The sequence below is a fragment of the Perissodus microlepis genome, chromosome 8 (assembly GCF_051167445.1).
Source record: "Perissodus microlepis isolate ML-2025 ecotype Zambia chromosome 8, ASM5116744v1, whole genome shotgun sequence".
In the NCBI taxonomy this organism is placed as follows: Eukaryota; Metazoa; Chordata; class Actinopteri; order Cichliformes; family Cichlidae; genus Perissodus; species Perissodus microlepis.
In genome coordinates this window covers 27724186-27741991 of record NC_140468.1, presented here as the reverse complement: position 1 = coordinate 27741991, position 17806 = coordinate 27724186, and the positions used below count along the sequence as shown (strand labels likewise).

Sequence of the window (17806 nt, the reverse complement as noted above, 5' to 3'; positions counted from 1 at the left end):
TGGTTTATTCTCCTGCCTTTGATCTCTCTGATGTTCCTCTTCAAGCGGCTGGCAAGGGTGTCAGTCTTTGTTTGGCAGTTTCTAAGACCTCAGGTATGGACAGCTTGCTGTACTTCTTAGGCACCTTCTTTGTTGCACCTTTCTGCAGCTCTGATAGTTGGCTAACCTCCCTGCGTGCTACCTTAATCTTGGCCTCTAGTCTCCTTCTCCATGGAGGGTACTGCTCTTTGTGGCTGTTCAGTTTGTAGCCAAGCATCTCACTGATCACTGCTGCCGTGGTGTAGATCAGCTTGCTAGTCCCGGGAATGGTGGCAGTCTTGGTAGCCAGCTACGGAGGATCCAGGTTTCAAGCTTTACCATGATCCTATCTCTCAGGTCAGTTCCTCTTGTACTCAATGATCCTTCTTCTATTGCACTTGGGGCTTGGTACCCAATCTCAGGTGGGGGTGATGATATCTCCCCCCTGACCTGGCGTCCTGGCAAGCTTGAAGGATAGATTGCCCGTAGGAGAATTTCTCTCTCTCTCTCTCTCTCTCTTTCTCTCTCTCTCTCTCTCTATATATATATATATATGTATATATATATGTATATATATATGTAAGGGGTGCAACGATACACAAAATTCACGGTTCGGTTCGATACTTTGGTGTCACGGTTCGATATTTTTTCAATACAAAAAAATATTCATGCCTTTTTAATTTGTCATTTATTAAAATTATAAATATATATTTTAACTCAAAAGTACAGTTTTTAAATTTAATGTTGCTGAAACAACAAAATAATAATAATTTAAAAAATCTATCTGATCGAGAAATCACTCATCTTTGGAAAAGAGTTTATTACAGAGAAATGGCTCTTTCCAAAATAAAAGCTATACTATACTCTTCTTCTGGGCTATATTCTCAGCAGCATATTAAACATATCAGGTCCCCATAAGGAGAATCATGTGCTAACGGCTGTCTAAATGACTCTGGTAAAGTTTGTAGCATGCGTGCTTGTTGTTTTTGTCTGCTTCCACTTGTCTTTGCACTAGGATGATGTCGGCATAAATGTGCAGTCATATTCATTGTGTTCCCACTAGTGCTGTCAGCATTAATCTCGTTAAAATTACATTAACGCCATAACACGGCAAATCTCCGTTAACGAGTTACCGCGGATCGCCCCGTGCGTGGGGCTGGACGGCGTCAACACGTTAACAAGCTAACTGCGCTAACGGACTAGTTCCCACAAATTGAGCATTGCGTGGCACATCCGACATACTGTTTTACTTTTGTCCATGATGCGCTTACCATCAGGGTCATGCTTCACATGAAAACCAAGATAGTTCCAAACACCAGATCTGAATGAGGGTGGGGGAGGTTCAATTTCGGGTAGCGTTCAGGCAGTTGTCATGTTGCAATGAGCTTAGCTTCTGTCTTGCTAGCTTGCGCTGCGCTCAGTGGATCTGCACTCGACAGTGCAGCCTAGGCGGAGTAGTCGAACGCAGATCCACTGAGCGCTCAACACAGACAGCATTGTCAGAAGAAAAGTTGATAAAGTAAATAAAAATTTTTGTATTGTTCGATACATATGCGTACCGAACCGAAAGCACTGTATCGAACGGTTCAATATCGATACGAGTATTGTTGCACCCCTAACATATATATATATATATATATATATATATATATATATATATATACATATATATATATATATATATATATATACATATATACATATATTATACATTATTACATACATACAAACATACATTATTTTTATATATACATATGAAATTGCATTGCTAACATCTAGCATGCTGGGGATGGTTATTCCAACAGTAGGACATCTATGATTCATTTGAACAATTGTATTGTGCCCTAATTGGTTTGTCCATTTCCAGGATGCTGGCAGGGAGACATGTGTGTATCCTCTCCCTGAGCCTCATGACCTGTTTCAGGCTTCGCAGCTGAAATTTGAAGATTTTCAGAAAGATCTGGCACGACTCAGGAAGGATCTGAGAGGTAACACACGTAGCTGCATTTCCATCAGATTAAAGGACATACATTTACTGTATAAGCATTCATTTCCTGGAAACTGACCAATACCCATTACCTGACTACCTCTCATCATTCAAAGGTGAAAATGATGATCTGCAAGTTTTTGAGTCCATTTAAAAATCAAACTAAAACCATTTGGGGGCATTATAGTGGTTTAACATGATTCATACTTCCATGCGTGCATGAAATATATTGATAAAGCTGAAATGGTTCATTCAATGGTTGATTGTTTTCACTTTCTCAGCATGCATATCAGAAGTAGAAAAAGTGTGTAAGATTTCAGATGAGGAGAACTTGGAACCTTTCAAAGAAAAGATGGATGATTTCCTCAAACAAGGTAAATTATGTAACCCACATACATACATACATACATACACACATACATACATAGATGCATACATGCACACATACACTTATTGACATGATATCACCATGCAGTTGCTGTAGATTTGCAGGTTGCACATCCGTGGTGTAAATATTGTGTTCCTGTCAAGCAGGTGCTATATTGGATGGTAGTACAGTCTGAAAGTATGGTATTGTAGTGTCTTTACAGTACAACATAAAGCATAAGCACACGTAAAGCAAGTATCCCCTCGGCTTGCTGCCTGTACTTTGAGGTTTCTTCCGGTGGACGAGAGGGTTTGTTCCCTGTGCGAGGGTCTGGGAAGGGGTCCTGACTGTCATCTGCGCTTATGCGCTAAACAACGGTTTAGAGTACCCAGCCTTCTTGGAGTCCGTGGGTGGGGTTCTTGAGGGTGCTCCTACCTGGGGATAGTGAGGGTGCGCTGGGAACGCCTGGCAGAGGCCCTGCCAGGCGTTCCCAGCGCACCCTGAGGGAGACTGGGGACAGTGTTCAGCATCTCCATTGCCAAAGCCAAAGGTGGTTGGTGCCTGTTGTTGTGGTAACCTCCCTTGTCTATCTCTGGCGTTGAGGTCACTGAGGAAGTTAAACAAGTCCTTGATGGCAGATGCGGATGAGGTTTGCCCTGAGTTCCTGAAGGCTCTGGATGTTGTGCGGCTGTCTTGGTTGGCATGCCTCTACAATGCTGCGTGGAAATCAGGGGTGGTACCTCTGGGATGGCAGACCAGGGTGGTGGTGCCCATCTTTAAGAATGTGGACCAGAGGGAGTGGGGCATCACACTCCTCAGCCTCCCTGGGAAAGTCTATGCCAGGAAGAAGAGTCTGTCCGTTGGTTGAACCTCGGATACAAGAGGTACAATGCAGTTTTCGTCTTGGTTATGCAACACTGGATCAGCTCTTTATCCTCTCGAGAATACTTGACGGTGCATGGGAGTTTGTTTTTTTGTGTACTTTGGAGAAGGCATTCGACCGTGTCCTGTGGGAGGTGGTTCCTGTGGGAGGTATGGGTTGTCTGGCCCATTGCTACAAGGCGTTCAATCATTATACAACCATTGCAGAAGCTTGCTCTGCATAGCTGGAAATAATTCTGACTCGTTTCCAGTGGGTGATGGACTCCAGCAGGGCTGCCCTTTGTCACTGATTCTGTTTGTAATTTTCATGGACAGAATTTCTAGGTGTAGCCAAGTGGAGGAAGGCTTTCACTCAGAATGTCTTCTCTGCTTTTTGCAGATGATGTGGTTCTGTTGGCTTCATTGGGTGATGGCCTCCAGCTCGCACTGGAACCGTTCGTAGCTGAGTGTGAAGCAGTTGGAATGAGAATCAACCCCTCCAAATCTGAGGTCATGGTCCTCAGCTGGAAAAGGGTGGAGCGCCCACTCTGGGTGAGGGACAAGTTCCTGTCCCAAGTGGAGGAGCTTAAATTTCTTAGACGGATTGGTGGATTTGGTGCTGCAGTGATGTGGACACTGTACTGGTCCATCATGGTGAAGAGAGAGCTGAATGTAAAAGTGAAGCTATTGATTTACCAGTCGGTTTATGCCCCTACCCTCACCTACGGTCACGAGCTGTGGGTAGTGACCAAAAGAATGAGATCATGGATACAAGCGGCAGAAATGGGCTTCCTTTAAAGCAGGGGTGTCAAACTCAAATACACAGTGGGCCAAAATTCAAAACTGGATCAAAGTCGCGGGCTAACATTAATATTCATTGAAAAAAACTCTTCCTCCAAATATAACAAGGAATCTTTTCTTATGGACTCAAACAAGTTTTGCTGAAAAACTTAATATGGAACAAGCAAAGCTTAATACTAAACAATATATATAAGTTATATAAACGTATATATAACTTAATATTGCACACTTGCAAAATCAAAATTCCAATTAAATAACACATCAGTGGAATTCATTTCTTAATTAAATTTGTATTTGCAGCCTTCTGAATTAAATTTTATCATTTGCATGGTTGCTATGACTATGGGTGCTAATGGGTCCTGTCATGACTGACGTGCCAAAACACCAACAGAGCATTCTGGGAATTGTAGTATTAGCAGTACATGCACTGTATAATACTGGCAGGCCAGCTCTAATGGTAATTTTGTATGGCTTCGCGGGCCAAATGTAATTAGGCTACGGGCCAAATTTGGCCCGCAGGGTGGTAGGGTGGTTTGGGCATTTGACAAGGATGCCTCCTGGGCACCTCTTGGGTGAGGTTTTCCAGACGTGTACCACCAGGAGGAGGCCCCGGGGCAGACCCAGGACACGCTGGAGGGATTATATCTCTCGGCAGGCATGAGAAGGCCTTGGTGTTCCCCCGGACAATTTAGAGGAGGTGACTGGGGAGAGGGAGGTCTGGGCTTCTTTGCTTAGGATGCTGCTTCTGCAAAGTGGCCCCAGATAAGCAGAAGAAGATGGATAGATGGAACTGATTGTTATTGTACATGAATAAAATTGAAATGAAAATTGACTTATCAGACCAGGCAGCATTTTTCCAATCAACTATTGTCCAACTTTGGTGAGTTCATGTGATTTGTTGCCTTAATTTCCTGTTTTTTAACTTTTTAACTTCAAAAGGTAATCTTGATTGTGTCTATATACCATGTGATTGACTGATTTGTTTGCATTAATGAGCAACTGAACAGATGTACCTAACAAACTGCATGGTGAGTGTATCTAGTGAGTGGGATAAGATGCCTCAAATCACCCTTTCTAATGTGTTTTCAGTAATTTTCTTGTGCTATAAGTATGATTTCTTGTGTTTTTGGAGAAAGAAGTCCTACCATCAATTAATGCTTTAATTTTGAACGACCCTTTAAGATTAAAGCATCAGCCTAAGCCTAAGGTGACCCTTAGGCTTAGGCTGATGGGGGCATCCCACAATGCACTGACTAGTTTTTCATTCACTGTGTGGTTACACACCACTCTGCACTTAATCATTAGTTGTTGTTATCAATCTTTGGCTCTGTTACGCAGTGTGTCTTTTATCCTGTCTTGCTCCCATCACCCCAACTGGTTGAGGCAGATGGCTGCCCCTACCTGAGCCTGGTTCAGCTGGAGGTGTCTTCCTGTTAAAAGGGAGTTTATCCATCCCACTTCACCAAGTAGAGTCTTTAACTTAAAATATAAAGCACCTTGAGGCAACCGTTGTTGTGATTTGGTGCTATATAAATAAAACTGAATTGAAATTGAAAGTGTCTATAGTATGAGTACACTTGAGGACAGAGCATATAATTTTCTACTGGAATAAATGGACATTCATGATAGCAAATCCAATCACTGTCTCATGATTTACACACATATTGACTTCATGTATTGTTCCTCCTTTCTTAGCTAAAAGTGAACTGGAGATGCTGGATTCTCAACTCAGCAGCACTCATAAACTGTAAGAGCGACCTTCTTTATTTGTTATATTTGTGACGGTACTGTCTCTTTAACATATATCATCTAATTTCAGAAAAACATTAAAACATTGCACAGAACTCAAATACCATTACATTTTGACTGGTTTGTACCAACCAGTTATCCCCACCGCTGTGTAACAGACGCAAGTTAGCAATGTTTTTTAGACTACATTTCACATATAAAGTGTGCATTTCTATCCTAAAGAGGCATTAATGACACAAGTTATAGGTTTGTAAACAAAGATAACCTGGTTTGAATCCTTTTTTTAATCGCTGCATTTGGCACTTTGTACTCACTGTTTACATATAGGAAAAGCTATTGGTTAGGAGTAAAATATGTCAAATCACCTGAGAAAGCCTACAAATTGAAAACTTGGATAGAATTTGTAGGCCATCCCTTTCCCTTCTCCTCCTTACCCTACCCTATAGTTCCTTTCATAATCTTTATTCATTAGTCATAAAGTGTCATATATTTCAGGCCTTTTTAAATTTTGATTATGATTCATTAATTTTATTTTTATATTTCATTTTGAGTGTCAGAAGTTTATTATTCAAATAGCATAAACACTATATACACTGTATTGCCAAAAGTATTCACTCATTCATCGAAATCATTTAATTCAGGTGTCCCAATCAACTTCCATGGCCACAGGTACATAAAATCAAGCACTTAGGTGAAAGAATGGCTTGCTCTCAGGAACTGTGAAATCCATAATGGTACAGTGATAAAATGCCACCTGTCAACAGGTCCACTCATGAAATATCCTCACTATTAAATATTTCAGTATCAGATGTTAGTGGTATTGTAACATAGTAAAGGGACTGGGAATAACAATTCAGCAACAAAGTGACAGGCCATGTAAAATCACAGAGCAGGATCAGCAGATGCTGAGGCACATAGACTCATAGCTCTGCCAACTTTCTGCAGAGTAGATCCCTACAAACTTCATGTGGCCTCCATGTGGAATTCAAAGACATCCTGAAAATAAAAGTGAAAAAATGATGCAGCAAGATGTATGCCCCCTCACGTGCTTGTATGCATGCCTCACAATGTTGGGGCGTGTTCCTAATGAGAAGAAAGCTCCAGGACAGGTGCAAGCCACTGCCTGGCCTGTAGAGGTCTGTGCGTCTGTCCATAAATATGCCTCCCCAGACTATCACTGACCCACCACCAAACCGGTCAGCTGAATGATGTCACAGGAAGCATAATGTTCTCCATGGTCTCTTCAGACCCTTTCACATCTGTCATGTGTGCTCAGGGGGGCAACCACTCTCATGTGCTAACATCACCTGGTGGCAGCGGTTGACCTGCCAAGCCAAGTCAACTTTATTTATAAAGCACTTTAAAAACAGCAACCAGTGACCATTGTGTGGAACATAGCAATAAAAAATACAATTGAAATAAATAAAATAAGTACATAAGTAGAATTAAAATTACAACACAAAATAAGAGCATTGACAAATGCAAGATCTAATTAAAATGAATAAAAACAGTCAAAAAATAATTTAATTAAATAAATAAATAAAATCAACAAATCTCAAACTGCGTCCAACAACAAGCAGAAGAGGTGAGTCTTAGAGAGGCCTGTCTAATGTGAAACAGCAATGAATTCCCCAATTTGGGAGCCGCTACAGCAACAGCATTGTCTCTGAACCACCACTATGTCCTTCGCACATCTAAGAGCAGTTGGTCAGCTGATCTCAGTGATTGGGAAGGGGAGTGTTTCAAAGAGATCTTTTAACAGCATATTTTTTGTTTTGTTTTGTGTTAGCCAGCTGTCTCAGCTAAAAGAAGCTAACCCTGCACTGATCTGACTGCTCAATCTAAAATCACTGTCCATCCTAAAACCCAAGTTTGTAACAGTAAGCTTTACATACTGTGCTAGCGGCCTGTGTCTACAGGAAAAGACCCACCAGTGACACTAGGACCTGACACAACAACTTCTGTCTTATTTTCATTAAAATTTAGGAAGTTTAGAGCCATCCACACTTTTAACTCCTCAAGGCTAAAACTAAAGTTTTCATTGAGTAGGCATGGTTTTGTGTTAGGGGTACGTAAACCTGTATAACATCTCCATATCAACTGAAAACAATTTTGTGCTTTCTAAAAATAAAACCAAGGGGCAGCAGATACAAATAAGATACTAGAGGCGCAAGTATCAAGCTCCATGGAAGGAAAAGGAGCAGAGGAAGATCTGAAATCATGTAGCCCAACCTATAAAGTTTTCTGAGACGTGTAGGATCTGAACCATTCCAGAGCAGTGCCACAAATGCCCTCACAGTGCTCTACATGAGATATTAAAATAAGTCTAGGACAGGGGTCGGCAACCCTAGGCAGGGTTAACTGATGGCACGACCATAGCTGGACTAGCCATCGGGCATACTGGGCATTTGCTCGGTGGCCCGATAATTTTCTTTCTTTTTTTTTGTAATGATATAAACAACGAAAGGTGTTGGATTGGCCAGATGCTGGCCGGTGTGTAAAAATAACTCAGTTGTTTGGTGGTGGCATCGTGGAGCTTCCACAGATTCAGTAACATTAGCAAGTGGTGGAGGCTGGCAGGTGGATCAGGGAGAGGGGAGGCAGGAGGAGCAGAGACCCGAGGCAGCCGCCGGTCCGAGTGTCAGGTGAACTGAACTTCAGGTAAGAAGTTATGACCTGCAGTCTATCTGGGTCAGATATAAACCAAGTTTAGGTGGAGTTTATTTTCGTTGTGCTGACTTTTTACAGTCAGTTACAATAACTCGTGCTGCGTACTAGCTAGCATGATATATGTTATTGCTAGCAGTTTCTATACAGCTGGGTGGGTGCTACGGTGTTACTGATAGTGAACTTTATTTTATTCATAAGGTTAGTTAGTAGAGTTGCCTACCGTCCTGTAAAAAGACAGAATCGTCCCGCATTCAGAGAAATTATTACACGTTTCGTGTTGAGCTGAGAAGGGACGCAGTTTGTCCCGTACTTCAGCTAGGATGGAAAAAGACACAAAGGTGGAGTTATTCTGTCGTTAGGCTGCACAGCTGCCTCTTCTTCTCCTCTCATTCTCTCCCTCTCTCTCTCCTGTTGCTACTTTAATCATGAAACTGATCAATGATCAGCTGATTGGCTTTTCTCTCTTGTTTGTTTATCGCCCACTTTGCGCCAGATGTCGCGCTAAACAACAGCAGCATGTTTAAGCTTGATCAGCTGTTGTTAGAATTTATTTAATATTAGTTTCTAGTATCAGCTGATGTTTGCTGGAGCCACAGCCATAAAGCTGCTGGTCATTATGTCGGTTTGGATATGTGGTGAGAGGGAAACATGAAGATGAAACCAGGAGATGTCCTTACTGACTCATCAGAGCTGAACAGGTGATGGAGAAACAGGTTTACCTTTTAGGTGACATGAATAAGTTGGAGGGAAGTTATGAACTGTTTCTGAGAGACAAATAACACCAGGATCCTTTTTTATGTAGCTGACAGCTGGTAGCTGTGCAGGGGCGGATCTAGCAAAGTTCTGCCAGGGGGGCCAGGTGGGGCAGGGAAAGAGGGGCACAAAGAAATACTTTCTTATTCTCATTTAAAATGTCTGGCTGTTATTAAATAATTATCTGAAGCTTACAACCAAAGTTTTTATCTGACATAAAATGTATAGAAATCATACATATACCAACAAGACTGTACATCACTGTCACAACAGCATCTGTTTTCATTCAAAGGCTTTATGGCTTTAATACCTGGGGGGCCGGTCTTTAGTCAAAATGCCCGGGCTATTTTTTTTTTTTTTTGTCCCAGTCCAGCCCTGGGCACGACACGCAGTGAAATAATCTGAGAAGGTGCATCAAAAAATAAATGGCCGGGCCAGCGGTGCACATTGCAAATTAGCTCGCATAGATACATTAGTTGTTCCTCTTCTTAATGACGGTATCTTAGCTAACAACCCCAACTACCAGATTCAACTTGTAATTGGCTAAAAATAACTTAGCCTACTGGTGAGAGGGTCGTTGTTAGCTTTCCACATTCCGACACTTCAAAAGCTTCAGAAGCTTTCCGCTCAGCACAGCATCAGCACCACGGAAATGCACGGATACATCCGTAGACTCGAGACACAATGGATTTTTGGGACTTTCAGGTGTTTGGACCAATGTTTTATTTTCTGGTCAAACCAGAAATCTTTAATGAGCAGCTGGATTTGTCTCGCATTAACTGGCTGAGTTAATGCCAGTTAATGCAACATCGAAGCAGCTGGAATCCACAGATGTGCGTGTTCATGGAGCTGCATTTTCACCTGCTGGACATCACTACCTGACAAGTTTAACTGTCTTCTGAACATTGCAGAGGCCTTATTGACAGTATTTGGCTCTACATATCTGTGTGAACAGATTTTCTCTCATATGAGTCCTCAGGTAGCCGTCTGAATGCTGGACACTCACAGACCTGTGTCTCTGAGTGGGAGACCAAAGATCACATTAACATGTGTGTCTCTGTATTAACAGACATGCCATATTGGCTTAGTTTATTTTTCTTATTATTGTTGTGAGGAGACCATAAATAGCATTTGTATTTTCCGTTGTACAGTTCATTTGCTGTTATGGATAAAAAGTGTCTTTTTTGTTTCAAAATAGCTGATAACTATTCGCTGATAGCTGCCAACATCTGCAAACAAATATAATTCTAGAAAGTGGTTCTATATATTGTGTAACTGTTCATATAGAGCGTTATGAAATTTATTGCTAATGCAATCATATGGCACACTGACTTCTGAGGAAATTTTAAATGGCACTCACCATCAGAAAGGTTGCCTACCCCTGGTCTAGGAGAACTAGCATCATATAGTTTCCTGAATCTATAGCCAGGAGTATGTCATTAAATACCCTCAGCAGTGCAGATTCTGTGCTAGAGACCAGATTAAAAAAGACATTGTTTTAATTAAAAAACACCTTCAATTGACTGTAAACAGAATTTCTGAAAGAAAAGGAAATATTCCTAATAGGCCTAAAGTTAAATAATTCAGTATCCAACTGTCCAGGCCAGGTTTTTTGATCAGTGGTTTCACTGTTGCATGCTTAAAAGGTTTAGGAACAGCTCCTGAGTACAGGTAGCCCAACCAGTAACATTTTCTGAGACTTTTTCTGAACCAAACAAAGCCAACAATTCTTTAATATTTGAACAACACCTGCAGTGTGCCCTTTTTCAGCTGTCTTTCAGCTTTTCGGGATTCACATCTGACAGCACAAGTTGTGTCAATTATCCAGGGCTCAGATTTAGTTTCAGGGTGCCTGGTTTTTAATGGAGCCACAGTATCTAATACAATTTGGCAGGGTGAATGAAACTAGGAGCAGAGCGTCTCTGTATCTGAAGACACAGACTCGGGAATCCCAGATTTCAGATTGAAATAAGCAGAGAAATGCGCAGTTCAATAATATGAGAGGGCCACGCAGGGGTGTGAGGTTTAACAGGTTTAACAGGGCAAGGCAATGTCAAATAAGACAGGCTTATGATCTGAAAACACTTTGTCACAAATGGTTAAGTTTGAAACAGACAAACCATGTGTTAGTCCAGACACCAACTGTATAAAATTAAGGGCCAATTAGGCTTAAAAAGTCCTTTAACCATTGGTTTGTCAGGACAGCAAATATGTACATTAAAATCACCAATAATAAAGACTTGATTATATTTAGGCATGACTTCAACCAATAATTTAGAAAAGTCATTTAAAAAGTTCTTATTACATTTATGTGGTCAACAGATCTCAGCAAGGTGAGAGTGACCCAGCTCAAATAAGCTCAGTTCAGAGCTGGAGAATGGAGACACTGATGGAGATAGCGCCTTACTTTTTGTTTTTAAGATGCCATAGAAAGGTGCACCAAACAGGCCTTCAGCTTCACCAGTGTACCGCTGTGTCGCCTGCACCAACAGTGATGCTTCCTCCAGGAAGCATTGTAATCAGAGTGCAGGAGATATTGTTAGTGATAACTGTCAAAAACAGGGGAAAAGTCTTTTGGCCACCATGAAGACACTTCACTCTGGCAGAAACTCAAAAATGCAGGAGTCTATGATAATAAACCAGTAGAGTTTTTAAATTTTGAGTAACAACTGCCGGAAAATGCATGGCAAATCTTCCGGAATGGCACTTAATAATATGCCATCCTGGATGAATTAAACTACCTGTGCAGCGTCTGTAGGGTCCAGGCATTCTTGCTACGGGTGCCTCATGCTACCAGTAGCAAGAAGTTGGACATTTCTTTTTTTATGTTTGAAATGCTGTATTCTTTATTTTCACGAGTTACAGGCTATAACCGTCAACTGAAATATCTCACTTGTAATGAATTATTTTCAATGCTTAGCATGATGACGTATAGTAGACGTCAGTATAGTATATAAAGAAAAAAGTATCAGAGCATGAACACTGCATTTCTTTTTTTCAGCCTCTCTCATAGTCACTGACGTTAGTGGTTTCAACTCTGTGAAAACTTTAAACATCAGATTAATATCCATTACATTTTGAACATAAAATGCTGTTACATTTCAATCATTAATGCATCTCCGCACTGGATTGCTTTTGTTATTGTTCTTCTTTCTTATTACTGGCATTGATAACAAAAATGGAATTACTAGCTACATTATAAAGCAATTCTGATAAACTCATAGAACAAAAGTTTATTAGTAAAACAGTCCTGAAACCACTCACACAGAACAAATTTTGTGTCAGATATATATTAAGGTGACAACTGGTGTATTTTCAGGTTCCTGGAACTTACAGTGTTTTTCTCAGTGAAGGCCAAAGCAGGAGAGAAAGAGGTTTCACCTAACATGTTCTTCTCCATCTGGCATGAGTTCTCCTCTGACTTCAAGGACCAGTGGAAGAAGGAGAACAAAACCATTCTCAAAGAGAGGTACAGTTATTTCTTTATCCATTCTCTTCAGCTTTCTGTCTTGCATCGTGTCATTAAACTTAGCTGTTGAATATGCACTGTGTAACTGCATTAACATTGTATGTTTTGCAGGTTAAAAGCAGCAGAAGAGAGTTTCCGACAGGCCAAAGAGAAGGCATCCTACAGTGTCAAACCTAAACAATCATCGGGAATTGTACGTTGACCTTAAGCTCTTCTTTATTCTCTTGGGTTGAAATCAAAAGTTTGTTCTCTTTAGCTAACAAACTAAAGTTTTAAAATGTATAACATATTTTTTTTTCTTCATTAATACACTAAATACATCTCATAAGGATTTTTGTCTTTGTGCTGGGAGTATCCACTTGGAAAAACTGGCAGCTCTTCCTATCTTTACTCCACATCATTGAATCTGCATAAGTCTGTCTGAGGGACTCCTTTTCAAATTTAGTTTTAAGACCCAAATGATTTTGGCTTCTATTAAGCTTCTTTGCTGTAAAGTTGTATATTATAAATTTTTTATTTATTTGTATTTCTGTATTTATTTATTTTTTGTCAATGCAGTAACACAGGAACCCTGCAAAGTGTTTCCTATTGAACTGGATGGATGAATAATACTCAGTTAATCTTTCTCTCTCTCTCTCTGTCTTTCTACAGAAAGCCAAGCTTGGCATGAAAATTTGACATAGTGGGCTTGGCACGCTTGTTTTCATGACTTTGGACACCAGCAGTGAATCAACCACAAAAGTATGAAGATGACCGACAAGAGAATTAAGCGACAGAATAAATAAGAATGACCTACAATATGTGCAGACAAGCGATCTCTGGACTTTTTTTCTCATCGTTATTTTTATGTTTGGTCACATTTGCCTGCTCTGTCTGCCTGTTGCTTTAGATGACTATTGGATTCAACAGAATCATGAAAAGATGCTCCTTCAGGGCCATCAGGTGCAAAATATTTACAGTAATCATCAGCATCCCTTGTCTATGGAGCCCAGGTTTAACTGATAATGTAATACACTCATAATCATTAACACCATCAAGTTTCCTAAATAAGTATTTGAAAAATAATTAAAAACAATAAGCAATTATTCCTAACGACACTGACCTTTATTAAGAGCAAATGAGGCCAGTAAGATGTGATGGAAATTAAGCACTAGTGACATGATGGTATTGGATTTACTATGGAAAGTACTGTTGTTGCAGACTTTATCTAATTTTCAGTTTAAAAATTGGGTTCTTGTTTTTTTACTCCAAGCAGTAATCCATAATGACTGTAAACCAATAGAACAATTTTTTGTTCAAATATCCATCCATTCTGCTTCTCTGGGGCTGGGTCGCGGAGGCAGCAGCCTGAATGGAGAAGCCTAGACGTTACTCTTGCCAGCCACTTCCTCCATCTTATCCGGGATAACACTGAGGCAATCCTAGGCCAGCAGAGAGATGTAAACTCCTAGGTCTGCCTGAGGACATCCTGACTGGAAAACCTTACTTAGTAGAGCTCTAGGAGACATGCTTATCAGATGTCCGAACCGACTCAACTGACTCATTTCAATGTGGAGCAGCAGCAGCTCTTCTCTGAGCCCCTCTTCATGTCCTTACCCTCTTATCTCTAAGAGAGAGGCCAGCCACCCTTCAGAGAAAGCTCATTTCTGTCGCTCGTATCTGTGATCTTAACTTGTGACCATAGGTAAGGATAGGGAAGTAGACTGATCGCTAAATCATAGCATCACGTTTATGCTCAGCTCTCTTTTCACCATGATGGACTAGTACAGCATCTGCATCACTGCAGCTGCAGCACCAGTCTGCTCTCCTCACTACCTAAACTCCTCCACTTGGAGCAGCAACTTGTCACTCACCCTCTGCGGGTGAGTGACAAGTTCACCCTTTTCTCACTGACAACCATCGCCTCAGATTTGGAGATGCTGATTCTAGTTCCCACCGCATCACGCAGCTGTGAAACACTCCAGTACGAACGAGGCCACTACCTGATGAAACCAAAAGAACAACAATGTCTGCAAAAAGCAGAAATAAAATTCTTGGGCCACCAAAGTGGAAGCCTTCCACCAACTGGCTACAGGGGCAGTCCCTGTGGAGTTTAACACCCACCGGAAATGAATCTGACTCATTGCTGGCAATGAGCTCATGAAATGCTTTTACATGGACCCAAATGGCGTGCAGCGATGGGAGTACCCTTACTCCCGAGTCCCAGGTATTTAAACCCTAGTGGCAGTTATCTCTCAAGCAATAACTAGGGTTGATCATGTGCCGTATGTTCTGGACACTCGGGTGAAAAGCAGAACTGAGCTGGACTGATCACCACCGTGTGGTGAGTTAGATAACGCAGCATAAGGTGTGCCCTGAGTTATTAAAGGCTCTGGATGTTGTAGGGCTGTCTTGGTTGATATGCCTCTGCAACATCAGATGGAGAGCTGGGTCGGTGCTTCTGGATTGGCAAACTGAAGAGGTGCTTCCCATCTTTAAGAAGGGGTACAGAAGGTGTGCTCCAACTGCAGGGGGATCTCACTCCTTAGTCTTCCTGGTAAGGTCTATGCTAGGGTACTGGAAAGGAGAGTTCATCCAAACAGGCCTTCGGTGAAGCTGGTTCTGTTTTGTAACGAGCTGTCTTGCTGTAGTCTTCTTCAGACAGTCTCCACTGCCTGGGTTATAGGTATGTAAGTGATGAAAATGAGACCACACCAAAGAACACTATGATCCAGTGTAAGTTTTTGAATCTAGTGGATGAAGTCAGTAGTTTTCAATATGAAAGGGGGGTGTTCCACAGGAGGGGAGCCAGGATGGTGGTGAGGAAATTGGAAACTTTGTAGGTGGCAATTTAGTATTAAAAGCACTGTGTGAATGTGTGTGCGTGCTTTAAACGTTTCGGTCAGAAAGCCTTGAAAAGAGTTACTTTATTTATAAAGTTTAGCCTGTTTGAAGGCAGGAAGAAAACTGGCAACAATGCCAGTTGTGTGAGTTACACTTATCAATATCACAACTTTATCATTAAGACACAGGAGAATCTGATGGGTTATAGTCAAGTATTCCAATAACATTTATTTCCAAATTGGCATGGGGCAGTTTTAGTTTTTATTCTTTCGGCTCTAGTCCCAGTCATGATTAATGGTCTGAGAGCGATTAAAGAATAAATACAAAAAAACCCAGCCCAATAACAGACACTATTTTAGATATTATTTTTAGACACTAGTTTAAATTTTTAAACCCTTCTGTTCTCTGTGCACAGAGTTCCACAGGTACATGCTCTATGAATGGTGCTGCTGTCTTTTGGACACTTGATTGGTCAAATAGTAGTTTCATACTTGTTGCTATCCAGTCTGGAACCTAACCTGCTCCGGATAAGGTTAGGTTACCATAGTGAGGTACCCCAGTAAGAAATCAACCACCTTTGTAACACAGAACACATAGGGTTAACCCCCAGGTTACCTGAATAAGACAAAATCCTGTGTCTACAGGATTCTCATTGACTAAGGACCTTTTGACAATGACTTGTGACCCTTATCAGTCCAACTTCTGCATCCCATTCTAATGAACTCCAATTGTGGTATTTTAAATGTATTGACTCAAGTCATGGACTCTGCTATTGAAAGTATTAAACACTGGAGTCAAAAATAATATCAAAATCAAGACCTTAAACAGTCCAGCATTCAGAGTTCTCTCATCTGACAACTTCAATTTTATTTTTGTGAACATTCTTTTTTTTGTGGTTTAGGAAAAAGGAAGAATACTGATCTGCAAACACTGTATGGCATTATATTTGGTTCACAAAAAACATTTCAGGAAAATGTAAGCCTGCAAAGAAAAACTCATGATCGGTCTTTGTAAAACACCTATATGCATCTGGATATTTCATTTCTTCTCTTATGTATTTACTGGGACAGAACTCTTTGTAACTATCAGATGATATCACTATGATTGCTGTTTACTGTAGGTTTGGTTTTCTTGTAACTGTGAGTGAGAGTGTAAACCATTTCCAGAGATTACACAGAGCCAACCAGCTTGCCTGTGCTGAAGACTGGCACTGATAATTGCATTAGAAGATACTCATGGCTATACTGGGCTTTAATGTGTAGATTCTGACTGTAACTTGCCATCTTTTAAAATGAACAGAAATACAGCCATAGACACATACTTGTAAATTAAATCATCTCACCTCAATAAACCTCTCACTTTGTGATTCTGCATCCTCAACACCATTCAGACCGTCTTTTAGCAGAAAATCCAAGTCAGCATACATTTGTACAGCTGGTATGCCAAATCTGACAGGCAGCATTTTGCAGGTGTTGCAGAATTAATGTAAAATAATAAAATGTTAAAGAAATAATATGAGCATCAGCATGATGTTTAGAATTGCAATCTAGTTTGGGGCAGTGCTGTTCCAGCATCAGGCTGATCTAGCACAAAGTATGATGTGGGAACTGTGAGTGGCTTGCAAACACTGGAGGAGTGGAGACACTGCGTGCAGGGGGTCAAGCAACCGTTTTTGATGTGGAAAAATAAAAGAACTTGGAATATCTGAGATCAACCCAAGGCTCAACTTCCATCCCATCCAGGTGGACACTGCTGTTCACCCAGTTTGAATTTTGCCCTTTCCTATTGTTCATTGTCAAGCCAGATACCTTGTGCTGTCAGTTAGAGCCTGACTTGCGTTGCTCACCTAACTTTCACCAGAAAGTACACTGGGTCTGTGACCCAGTGCCATGACACTTTCCAGCAGTTTCCTTTGTGATTCTTTCCTTATAATGCTGCTTTATTGAACATGTGCTCAGCATCAGTTCTAACAACACAACAACAGGTACGACAGCTAAGAATAAAACTCCCACTAGGCAGCCCTAACGCAAAAGCATATCAGATGGCGTAAAGCCGCAATGCCCCCCACAGCTCAACACAGGCACTAACATAACCCAGTATATGACACCTTCTTCTTCCAGCGGTCTCTATATCATCTGCCTACATCATCCCCTTTCCCTAGCATCCTCCTCTGTCACACCAACCCTCTGCATGTCCTCTTTCACTACATCCATGTATCTGTTCTTCATCTTCGGCTCCTCCCTGGCAACTCCAAATTCAACACCCGTTGTCTAGTATATCCACTATCTCTCCTCTGCACAAGTCCAAA

The 17806-nt window shown here is 41.1% G+C and overlaps 1 protein-coding gene across 1 annotated transcript in view; it reads left to right on the top strand.

The window, feature by feature from the left end:
- fmn2b (formin 2b) overlaps positions 1-16878 on the top strand; it is a 65494-nt gene extending 48616 nt beyond the window's left edge. Inside the window, exons 14-19 of the mRNA XM_084938480.1 lie at positions 1886-2006; positions 2287-2379; positions 5730-5781; positions 12526-12675; positions 12787-12868; positions 13327-16878. Coding sequence (XP_084794606.1) covers positions 1886-2006; positions 2287-2379; positions 5730-5781; positions 12526-12675; positions 12787-12868; positions 13327-13353 — 525 coding nt within the window. The 3' untranslated portion in view covers positions 13354-16878. The remainder of the gene's footprint in view (positions 1-1885; positions 2007-2286; positions 2380-5729; positions 5782-12525; positions 12676-12786; positions 12869-13326) is intronic.
- The last annotated feature ends 928 nt before the right edge of the window (positions 16879-17806 follow it).